The 12,725-nt window shown below is 35.3% G+C and overlaps 1 protein-coding gene across 2 annotated transcripts; it reads right to left on the bottom strand.

Moving 5' to 3' along the window:
* Positions 1-7,031: 7,031 nt before the first annotated feature.
* Positions 7,032-12,377, bottom strand: LOC131650072 (uncharacterized). 2 transcript variants are annotated; one of them, XM_058919813.1, is made up of 6 exons: positions 12,301-12,377; positions 10,628-10,682; positions 9,432-9,554; positions 8,334-9,070; positions 7,644-8,059; positions 7,032-7,543 (listed from the first exon to the last, which is right to left on the bottom strand). In XM_058919813.1, the coding sequence occupies exons 3-6, from the start codon at positions 9,439-9,441 to the stop codon at positions 7,438-7,440; spliced, it is 1,269 nt and encodes a 422-aa protein (XP_058775796.1). In that variant the 5' UTR covers positions 9,442-9,554; positions 10,628-10,682; positions 12,301-12,377; the 3' UTR covers positions 7,032-7,437. The 2 variants fall into 2 exon arrangements, with proteins under 2 accessions (XP_058775796.1, XP_058775795.1); XM_058919812.1 differs by lacking the exon at positions 12,301-12,377 and adding an exon at positions 10,782-11,464.
* Positions 12,378-12,725: the final 348 nt, after the last annotated feature.

Raw genomic sequence — 12,725 nt, 5'->3', positions numbered from 1 at the left:
GTGTTTTTCATGGTGGATTGATGTGGTTTGGTGTAATAGAAGAAAAAGGTTTCTCTGTATGTAGAGAATGATATATTGGTTTGTGTTGCTGACAAAATATGGAAGGGTGTAGCTCTTTTGTGTGTGAATTATCGGTGTTGAACGGCCCCCCTTAGTGTTAGAAAATACTCTATATTTATATTAGAAAAAATAAGTTAACATATTTAGAAAATAAATAATTTGAGTTTGAGATTATGGTCACTAATAAGATTAAGATTAATTATTAATTTGTTTTGATTCTTAATTAAAAATAGAGGAATTCAATCAAAATAACATCATAAAATTAACTTGTAGCAAGAATAAAACTTACCATAAACAATTTTTTTTGCTTTTTGGGTTATTTTTTGAATAAAAAGGTGAAAAATATAAAAATAACTATTTTCTAAAAAAGCTAAATAATAAAAAAAACAAAAAATTAATATTTAAATAATAAAAGAATTATTTTGTGATTTTTTGTAATATTGTAAACAATGCAAAAAATAAAAATAATGTTAACAATGGGGTTTGAATTCAAGACTTTGGACACTAGTAAATCTTTAAATATACTCTCTTGCCAATTGTGCTATTCAATTTATTCGAAATAAGATTGCACTATAAAACATGTAAAGTGTCAAGCAAAATTTATTTACCCAGGCTATACAAATAATTTAAAGTAACCGTTACATATTTTAAATAAAAATATACTGTTAAAATGTTAGTAAAATTGAATAAAACCAAAGTTAAAAATAATTTAAATGTTAGAATTAAGGTGGGCAAATTTTTGGGGTATGGCACCTTGAAAGGAAACCAAACCCTAGTTAGGGACCTATTGCTTAGGAGAAGGATGAGCATGTGGCCTTGAGCATTTGATGATCATAGATGTCTGAGGAAATTTCTTGGACCAAAAAACCTTGAAAAATGGTGGGCAAATTTTGGGGTATGACACCAAGGCTCAACAAAATTGCGCTGTGTGCTTTCTCGATCATGGTCGTCTTCTCTCTTTCCTTTAATGCAGCATCCATAGCCGCCGCTCCCTTCAACGCTTCCAATCAACCTTGCTAAACCAGTAGTGCTTTCATCTTCAAGCGCCACAGACCGAAATCATTCACTCTGGTGAACTTTTCAATCTCATACTTTGTTGAAGGCATCTTTTCCATGCTCACCGCACCAATTTGTTGTGAAAAACAATGTAAAGAAAAAAATATAATAAGGAATTAGGTTATAACTGATATTCTTTCCTTTCTCTTTAATCAAGATTACAAGTTACAAGAATAACAAATAACCCTCTCACCCTAAATTAGGATTTGCAGTGTGCAATGATTAGAGACTAGTCTGCTATTTATAATAAAACCTAACATACTAACTAATGGGCTTTTTCCACAAGGCCCATTACACGAGCTAACTTAATAGACAAGCCAACTTAACAAATTAGGATTTAAACACTAAAACCTAATTTAACATGCTAACAACCCTAACATCTTCGACACCAGCATGTGAACAACCTTCGACTTCATGCTTAATCATGTCGAAACCAAAAAGCTACCATTCGACCATACTAGAGTTCGATCCAATATCTCACAACAAATTTATTTTGTTTTTATAATTTAAAAAAAAAATTAATTAAAAATTCTTATTGGAAATAAAAGATATTTGGTAGATTTTAGATTTTTAGGAGCAACTTAATATTTAGAATGTTTACAATTTTTAGTAATTATAATTAATTTCTTTTATAATTACATGATATAAGAAAAAATAAAATATTTAACTCCTTTTAATTTAATACGACTTATTTTTATTTTAAATCTAATAAATAAATGTAAATATTATTTAATATTAAATCTGATTTACCTTATTCAAAAATTTAATTTTTTAAATATCATTTTACTTTTATTATTAAAACTTTTTATAGTTATTGTTATTAAATTTATTTAAGTTTTTCTTTTTAAGATTTTTTTTTTATAACAGAACAGTACATAAAATTTTTATGAAAAACAGATTTATTATTCTTTTTACATTTCTACAACGATGTATTATCATTTTATTTAAGAAAATTTCTTTACCCACCTCCCTATGGGGGGTCACCCCCAACGAAAACACCACTTTACCCCTGCTTTGGAAATGCATTTCCGAAGTATTTTTTTTTTTTAAATTTTCTCAGACTTCGGAAGTGCATCTCCGAAAACACCAAATGGGGAGTGTTTTCGGAGATGTACTTCCGAAAACACCTTTTTTCAGATTTTGGGGGTTTCGGAAATGCACTTCCGAATTATGCAGAAACTGTGTTTTTTTTTTATGTTTTTAGAAACAGTCTCGTATTTTTAATTAAACTGCAACGCCAAATAAAATAAGCGACATATAAACAGAAAATACTAATATGATAAATCAAATCTAGATAATATATACAAGCCGATCCAAATAGTAATAGTGTGCGAAAGATACAATCCGAAAACCAAAAAAATAAACCCGGACTCCTACTGGGTATGCCTAACCCTCTCTCCCTGGGACCTCCTCTGCCGCCTGTATGCCGCCGCACGGCCCGCATCAGTGACGATCATCTCCATCACGGCGACAGCCTCTGGACCGCCCTGATGAACGACACCTCGATCCAACGCGTCCCACCCAAGCATCTCTATCCGCTGGCAGATCGGCAGAAGATCAATGGCGTGGTCATCCTCGGCTTGCTGGTTCTCCAGGATCTCCTCGTGTGCTGGCCTAGGAGCGTCGGGTCTCAGCAGAGGATGTGACACCCGGTAGAACCATGTGACGTACCCCTTCACACTGTGCCAGTCCTGAGTGAACCGAATGCGACGATACTCCTCCGGTACCACATGACGCTCTCAATCCTCAAATATGCCTGTGAGCTGCACTCGGGTCACTGTGTCGGGAGCAGCCTCAAAAGGTGACCTGGGTATCATCTGCACATACCCAAACTGTCGCATGCACCGCTCAGGGAGATACCAGACCATGGTGCTGGTCCCGCATGCCAACCAGCCAGAATATAAAGATATGCCGTCAAAGGGGACAACATGAGTGTAGTCGCTGAATGGCCTCCAAGTGACGTCATCGTGCATCGTGCGGTCCAGGTACCCACGGTATGGTCCCACTGCATTGTTCCCCCTCTAGAGAACGTATCTGGCGGCCCTGAGCATGGTGTCATCGTACTCAGGATCAATGTGGAAGTCGTGGATGCGGGAGAAGTAAGAGATGATCCAGCTCTGAAACACAAACACGATAATGTATTAAAAATAAATACGAAACATAAATAAATACGAAACAATTAAAATGAAACGTACCGCAAGTAGTGTGCAGGATCCGGTCAACTGCCTCGTCCTCTAGTTGGAGGCCTCATTCAGCTTCTGGTATAGGTATGCCAGAGTAGCTGCCCCACAGTTCCACTGGTGAACGGTGGTCAAGTCCATGAAGTAGCGAAGGTAGGTCACGTCGACGTACCTTGCACTCTTGTCCACAAAGACTGCAGCGCCTACCACAAACATGTACCAGCACCGGAGAGCGCAGCCACGGTGATAATGTGTAAATAGGTCGTCACCCGCATCCTCGGCTTCGGCCGCCGCCACCAGGTGGTGCTCAAAATAAGTGCTCAGTGTGGTGAACCGGATATGAGGCCCAGATGTCGTGATGCACTCATAGTCAGCAACTTCGGGCTCCATACCCAAATAGAGCGCCATCCACTCATTGGCTTCGATCCTTTGGATCCGGGAGTGGTGCAACAGCGCCCCCCTGATCGGCAGGTGGAGAAGACACTGCACATCATGCAAGGTGATCGTCATCTCCCCGACTGAAAAAGTGGAAAGAAGACGTCTCCCTGTGCCACCGCTCCACAAAGCCCCCCTGCATGCCGTGGCTGATGGTGGTGTACCCCGTCATGCAGAGCCCACTAAGCCCAGAAGCTCTCACCGCGTCGTTAAACCACTCAGCAGTTGGTTTAAACAGACTGAAAACCTTGCGGGAGTGGTTCATCATTTTCAAAGGCTCTCTCTCCTGTTACAAAAAAAAAACAAATAAAAAAGTATGTTAAATAGACCGTTAAGAAAATATTGAATAAACGACTAAATTATAAACGGTTAAATAATATAGTCGGGCAAATTATAAAAAATACCTCTCCCTTCCAGATACGCCGAGCGACGTGCTCGTGGTAGGTAAGCACCACGGAAGTGTCACTGGGCCCTCTCGGGTAGCCATCCTCCAGCTCATCCTCCTCCTCGTGTGGAGGGTCAACATCTGGTACCTCCTCCGCCTCGTGGTATGGCACTGCCTCCTCCTCCTCTCGCTGGCAGGAAGAATATACCCGAGCCAGACGACTCCTCGATCCAGATGTAGAGGTACCCTCGTCCATCTCCACGGGAACTCGCACACGTCGTCCCCGGCCCTGCCCCCGTCCCTGCGTCGACGCCAGCTGCGCCGCCGCCCGCTTGCGTCTAGCCGACGCAGTCTGGGTCTCTCTACCCTGTATGATGCGTGCTTGGTTGCCTGACATGTTCCTGAAAATAATTGAAATCGATTAATATACCAGACAACAGATAAAACTAAAAAAAATTACATTTCTGATACACTTCGGAAGTTCATTTCCGAAACTGGGAATGGAGGTGTTTTCGAAAATGAACTTCCGAAACACCCCTGCGAAGAAGTTTTCTGCAACTTCCATGGCAGACCCCAAAATCCTAAATCAAAACTACTTTTATGCATTCTAAACAACCTAAATATCAGTACCAACCTATCTTAATGTGATTTTTTCAATTTCTAAACACCCTAATAAAGTAATGAATAATGGATCTAAAAATTGAAAAAAATTGATAAACTTACCATTTAGTGTTTGAGATGATTTAGGTTGAGATTGGAAGAAGATTTTGGCAATCTCTGATACTTCACACTTGCTTTTTGCAGAAATTTTGAATAGAGGCTGAGTTTGGAAGAAGATTAGGGCAAAATGAATGGGGGAGGGGGTTGTTTTGCTTAATCTGCAAAACGCGCAGTATTTCGGAAATGAACTTCCGAAATGGTGTTTTCGGAAATGCATTTCCGAAATAAGACAAATTTTGAAGAAAAAAAAAGGCGCTTTCGAAGATGCATCTCCAAAAACACCTTTTTCTTGCATTTCGGAAATGCATTTCCGAAGTCAGGGGTATATGTGGTTTTTCACCAGAGGTGACCTAGAAGGTTGGGAGGTGGGCAAAGAATTTTCCTTATTTAATTGATACACATAACATAAAGTTTTATCACCGAATTAAAAGTAAGTTTTGTCTATTAATAAAAATATAGAAAATAAATTTTAACAGGGTATTGTCATACATTTTTTTAGATTTGTAAAATCTGTAAATTTGAAATTTGACGGAGAGCTGTCATATATTTTAGGTTTGGAAAAATGAGCTACTATATAAAACAGGTTTAATAAAATTTTAGAATTAACTCATTTGGATTCAACTGGGGTTTGTTAACTCATATGAATTCACGCGTAGATGTGAACGTATTTATGAGATACAAGTTGTAGACCGTTCATTCTAATGTCCATTTTTTAAATCTTTGGCTTGCTGTTGTTTAATATAATTAAAGTTAGAGAATTGGTTGAACAGTTTATTATAAGTACGGATCAATGCTTTAAAAGCAAATACATTTATTAGTCTATATTTGTAACTACGTAAATGTTAACCAATTGAAAAATAAATTCAAACTTTACGAATAATATAGTTTGATAGACGTGTAATGTAAACTCAGACTGGATCCATGCGGTAGCACGGATTTCTTTCTAGTTTGAGTATAAAAACTTTTCAGTTGATTATACTTTGGTTTAAAACATTTGGGCTAGATCCAAAGTGATTTTAGAAGATATGTTTGAAAATAGATTAAGTTTGAAAAATAAGTTTTTGTGTGTGTAAAAGCAACTTAGCATTGGTTCCTATTCTATTAAAAGTTTGAGTAAAAGAAGTTTGGCAGGATAAAAAGAAAAATCTTAGAGCTCATCATTCAAAGAGTATGGATAAGTTACTCGTATATTAAAGGGAAAGAAGTTTTAATGAAGTTGTTGAAGTTCAATAATTCAACACTCATCAAACAAAATGGATGTGTACAGTGAAGGTGGGGCTTAAATCCCCTAGGAGCCACGCTTGGATATGTCCCTGAGAGAATAATAATACATATATAATCATACAATTTACATGTGTGCTTGGTGGAGCCTATCATTCACAATCAAATGTCAGTGAAGACCCCCAATTTTATTTAAAAAATTATTAAAACAAAGGGAAGATAATTAACACCTTATGAATCACTTACTAGACACTGCTTGATTTATACTTAATAAATGTGAACATTGAAAAAGTCTGTAGAATCAGTATATAACAGATGCAAGGTTCATGTGATCTTATTTTAAAGTGAACAGAAAACAATATCTCAGTAGAATCAATACATAATAGATTTTGTGTATCTTTTAAATCCAAAATTTAAAAAGAAAATTTTATGATTCATAAAAATGAATTTAAAATCATCAATGATATTATATTAGTCCCTTGAATACTAGAATCCAAAGCCAAACAAAGCCACAAGATTCTAAAGAGACTAAAGCAAACACAAAAACTGAATAGTAAAACGTCAACAGAGATTTTGCCAAAGCATTCACAAACGATATCCACTATATCTATATAATATAATGACAATGATATTAAAGTTAAGCTCTTTCCATTATGTTTGGATCAAATGGCACTGTCTTATTTATTGCTTTTTCAGATATGGAACTATCATCATGAAAGTTGTTAATCAATAAAACCCTGAATTGACTTCTAACCAAACACTGCCTTAAAATGTGGCCTTAAAACCTCCATGCAATGCTTGTTTTGTGTTCTTTGATCATTTGTAGAAATTTACTTATTACTTGATTTTAAAAGGCAAATCTCTGGATTCTTAACAGAAACAAAATCGTAAGCTAAATTAAATACTTGAAATCTAGTTTTAGACCCTTCAATTATACATAAAATAATTAATTATCTACTAAGAATTGTTTGCCATTGAAATAAATAAAAAAATCAATAAAACCATGTATAACCAAAGATAGAATGTAGCTTCAGATGCAAGCAAAACTAGAATCAATACATTTTGCTTGCAGTAGAGATATAAGATCATTGACTCGATATCGCGACAGAGCATTGAATATGCAGTAGGCAAACTACACCTATTGCACTGTGATTGAATATGCAGTAGGCAAACTACGCCTATTACACTGTGATTGAATATGCAGTAGGCAAACTACACCTATTGCACTGTGATTGAATATGCAGTAGGCAAACTACACCTATTGCACTGTGATTGAATATGCAGTAGGCAAACTAAACCTACTGCACACTGTGAACAACTATAATTTAAATGGTATATATATTTTAAACTAAACCTATTATATGAGAAAATAATAATCTCTTAAAATTTACAGCAAAGAAGGCTCTTCCAATTGCGTTGCTTCGGGTAGTGCCTCCTATCAGGTTTCTCCATTCTCACTGGGCTGCTATTCCATTCAGATTGCAGTCTGCAAGCACAAAATCGAAATCAAGTCGCATTAGACCATTTTGTATAAACTATTCCATTCAGATAAGTATATTGAATTAAAAGGTTTTCTAGAAGTTTACATGGGAAAAGCAAAGGAACGAGTGCTGGTAGTGCTACTGTCAGATCGAATAGAGATGCTTCCGGAATAAGGTATAGATCCTGAGTAACTTATACGACCAGATACGGCGCCTGCGGCGGAAAAACTTGACTCGCCTATGCTATTGTGAATCTGACTTGTTTCAGCTTGCTGAATTTCAGAAAAATCACCAGACGAAACTTCAACGGTAGTAAAAGGAAGTTGAGTTTCATCGCAGTTACAGCCACTGGATTGGTTAAGTTCCGTTTTGACACAGTCCGCAGGAGCTGAAGGCCCAAAATGATGATCACTGTTCGATTCATCGTCGGTTGATCCTAAAGCAGGACTTGTCAATACTGCTTCCTCAACGATATTGTTTGAGTCTTTCAACTGGGAGTGCGAATCATCTTCAACGGAAAGCTGCAAAACAATGCATAAACATCAGTTTTGAAACTTCTATTTCCCATCATATTTATGCATGCACTACAGCACACACAAACAAATAACAAATTTCCAAACGAAGACACGGCATTTTAGGCGAACAATATTTTTTCCTTTAATGAAAGTTTCAAAAGATTTGTTATATACAAATAGATTTGTTTCTTAAGCATTGAAATCTTCAGCAGTTGATCGGTTATTTCAAAAAAAACATTGGACATATGTTTCCGAAGAAAGTGTTAGATTCTTTGATTACCTGTCCATCCTTGCCACCAGTAGATACAGAATCTTGTGTGTCTTCAGGTAAATCCATCGCTTTGGTGAAGTTATCAACAAGATCTTCAATCTCACCGTCATCTTTGTGTATCACATCATTGTGCTGATCATGATTAGAAGATGCATCGTCAGAATCATCAGTTTCGGGTTGATTTAACACCTTGATACCAGTGTTGTCTTTTGGATTCTGGTTATCCAATGGAAAGAAATTATAAGCTGCTCTGTCAACATTTTCCTCAAACATGAATTTATGCTTAGTAAAGACTCCTTTATCAACGCATATATCCTTAACAACATGGTAATTGTTCTCTTTGTAACAAACTTCCATTTCTGGTTCACATTCGGCAACAGTTCGGCCCACATGGACATCTACCGGATTCTGAAATTTATCGACTTGCTGAGGATTGGAGATTAGCGCAGAGAGTGGCTTTTTAACCGATTCTTTATCATTTGCAAACATCATAAATGATCCAATATCCTTTGAAGAATGAGATACAGGCTCATGTGAGTCCTTTACCTGTGCGTCGTAACCCTTTTTCAAATCAACAATGCTGTCATACTGTTCGGTCTTCTTTACATTCTTCGAGTCTCTGTTGTCATATTCCTTTGCCTTCTGGTTCCGCGATTTGAAGCTAGGCGAGTTTTGATCACTATCATTATATTCAAACGATTGAGATTCCAACTCGACGCCCATTTGGCGGAAAGATAGTTCACTTTCTGTAATTCATTTTCCGACAAGTGAAAAATGAATTAGTTAGACTTAAATTTTAAATAATAAGCACCCCACATACCATTCAAAACATTCACGATTTCAGTAAATCATAGCAAGAATCTAAGTAAAAAAATATTAACCTAATTCATAATAACATTATGGCATTCAAAGAAGTAACATGAACATATTCCTAATTCATTTTCGAAGAATCTACATCATTTCAGAGTAATATCTTAACATCCAAAGAAACCTAATTCACTAGCTAAAATTGGTAATCTATAAAGGTTCCATATAAGCGAAGTGATTCAGATAGAACTTATCTTCTAAAACCCTAATTGCAGATATCATAAATAAACAGTTTGTTACCTAGTTTCATGAAGTACTTATATTTGATTACATAGGAGAGTTTTCCAAACCGCAGCAACCAATGGTATTTTGCTTACTTTCAATCAAACAAACTAATCTGATGATACAATATTCAACAGGAACCTGTGAATAAACAATCAAGCAAAACTAGATTAGCAAGTAACTAACCATGATAGTCACACTCATGAAGAAAAGTAATCAATAATGGAAATGTTTTAAAATAGTATCAAAAGCCAAGAACTAACATCATGATTCTATTTCAACGCTACCAAACGATAACCAATTTTAAAAGAGTACAAGAAAGAGAAACAAAAAGAATCCATCCACAGTTTTACTAATACACTCTATTCCAAGTAACCATATACGCAAGTAAACTGTTGTCGCCGCTAAATGCCATTGAAAAGAACCCAAATTATAAGATGAACCAAAGAACTCAGAAAGTAGCATATAGAAAGTTTACCATTGGCCCTAGAATCAATAAAAATGGGGGACCATATTCTATCTTAAGCTTCTAACATGCAACCAAAATACATCTAAAAACTTACCAATCAAGTTCATTTTGTTTAAGAATATGAATAGCCTATAAGAGCCTATGAAAATAATCAATTTATAAACAAACAAAAAAAGAGAAGTACCAGTTACTTTTTATTTATTAAAAAAGAATTCTCAGAAGTAGAATCCAAAGACAGTGCAGAAAGTGTAACAGGACAAGAAAGAAAAGATTAAAAAACCACCCCAACTTTTTGAAGGTTTTCAACTACAAAATTACAAACCCAAATTTTAAATCAAAAGGCCTACAAAAAAAAAAAAAAAGCCCCTACCAATTATTTGGCTTTTAGCACAGAATAGATCTGACTGAACAGAATAAACATGTTTTCAAGTCCAGAAAAAGTAAAGTGAAAACTGAAAACACCAACTGGGTTGGTTTTTTGCAACTTACACCTCAATCCCTATGAAGGAAAATTGGGGAACATGGTCAAGAAAATGAATAGAGATCCCTATCTCAGATCCCAAAGCCTTCACAACATAAAAAATTGATAAACAAATTGCATAATATATATACTATTCTAAATTCTAATCCCAAAAAATGAAAAAGTAAAAACTTCCACTATCTCGACCTTGAGAATTAACCATTTGAGAAACTAGTTGATCATGAAGCATGGAAAACACAGAGAGAGAAATAGAGAGAGAATTACCAAAGTCCAAAGCTAGAGAAGAAGAGAAAGCAGGAGTTTCTGGTCAAGTTGGTAACTGTGTTTCATAAATTGAATTGAATGGTTATAAGAATGAAATAAAAGGAATATATAAATGGAATTAAATAAAAAAATTAATACTGAAAATAAAAGCAACCGAAGAGAGAGTATATAGAGTATGAGATAATGGATGAGTTGTTGTAATTATATAAGCTTCATTATGGTCAACTGTAACACCCTTTTTTTCTATCTCTCTCTCTCTAAACCCACCACCTCTTCTTTCTTTCTTCCACCCTCCACCTTCTGTTTCCTGCAATAAATGCGTTACAAAATGAAAATACAAAGCACCAAACAGGCCCCTACCCTACCGTTCAATACCCTTAAAACCAATAGGGTATGTTACAGCATTAAATTGTCACCCTCTAACTCTTTCCCCTTTGCTTCTTTCAGTATTTAATTTTATACCCAAATTATCCTACTTTGGCCCCCTTTTTCTGTGTTTGTATCTTTCACTTTTCTGTCTCTACTTCATTTCCCACTACCCTTTTTCTCTTTAACCAATTGAACCACTCAAACCTTTCTCTTAAGCATTAACACAAACACGTCATCATCGACTTTAATTTCATAAAATTAAAGTCTATGGTTAGTGTTGATGTCGTGTCTCATGTTTTGAGGTTGTGTCAATATTTAATGTTAATACATATGAGACACGCGTTGATGTTGTGTTAGTGTCTAACATTAAGACGCAAGAGAAATTTGGTTAACTTTTTCTAAAGCATTAACACAAACACGTTAAGATCGACTTTAATTTCAAAAATTAAAATCACATTGATATCGTGTTAGTGTCTAACATTAAGATGTAAGAGACACACGGTTTGCATGTGTTGATGTCGTGTCAATGACTAACATTAAGACAAAAGAGACATCCACCTAACTTTCTCTTAAGCATTAACACAAATACGTCATCATCGACTTTAATTTCAAAAAGTTAAAGTCATATTGATGTCGTGTCTATGTCTAACGTTAAGACGAAAGAGACGTGACTCGCATGTATTGATGTCGTGAGAGATTCAATTAACTTTCTCTTAAGTACTAAGACAAACACGTTACCACCGACTTTAATTTCAAAAAATTAATTAACTTTTCTCTTTAAGTATAAAGACAAGACAAGCGCGTTATCACCGACATCTTTCAGAGTCTAACATTAAGACGTAAGAAACACGTGACCAACATGTGTTAATGTCGTGTAAGTGGCTATGCGTAAGACGTAAGAGACACATAACTCGTGTTGATATCGTGTTAGTGTAAAACATCAACGACATGCACGGGTCACGCGGCTCGTGCAAGACACCAAATACTCCTTCAATATAGTGTTCATTTTCCTCAATTTCGGACTAAGTAAACACTTCCTAGAATTTTTCTGAGAAAATTCACACGACCAAAAAAACGACCGCATTAGCCTATAACAGCTATAGTCAGACTAAATAAAACTAAAGACAGTGATGAATCACAGATTCAGAATGAACATAAGAAAAACACGACACAAGAACACTTGAACCTTAAAAAACCCGAAAAAGAAAAAAAAAACATAAACATAAACAGAAAAAAACCAACAAAACAAATCAACTTTGTTTTTGACAACGATGGTAAAGAATTTGAACAATTCTTAAACTCACCAAACAGAAGAAAATATTAGTGACAATCTTAGAAGAGATAGATGAGACCCCACCATAGGATCCTAAACACACGCAGCTTCTGAAACTGTCTCTCCTATAAAATTACTGAGTTATTTCGACCATCTACATCTGCTATTTATATATAATTTTGATATTATTATTTTATATTTTTCCTTATTTTATGTAATTTAGTTTTGACTTTTTGTTTTTTTTATTATTTGGGACCCATATTTTTAATTTTATTATTTCAGGCTCACACGAATTGCCAACCAACACTTGCTTTTTAAAATGAGTATCTTGCCACTGTCTATGCTAAGAAATGCCTACATCACGTTTCTAATGCAAGGCACTAATTACTTTTAATATTATATTTGTATTTATTTTTATATTTATATTTATTTATAATTTAAAATTAAAAATGGTTA

The sequence above is a fragment of the Vicia villosa genome, linkage group LG2 (genome assembly GCF_029867415.1).
Source record: "Vicia villosa cultivar HV-30 ecotype Madison, WI linkage group LG2, Vvil1.0, whole genome shotgun sequence".
NCBI classification, from domain to species: domain Eukaryota; kingdom Viridiplantae; phylum Streptophyta; class Magnoliopsida; order Fabales; family Fabaceae; genus Vicia; species Vicia villosa.
Note: the sequence above shows the minus strand (reverse complement) of the source record. Positions and strands in the feature narration are given on the sequence as shown.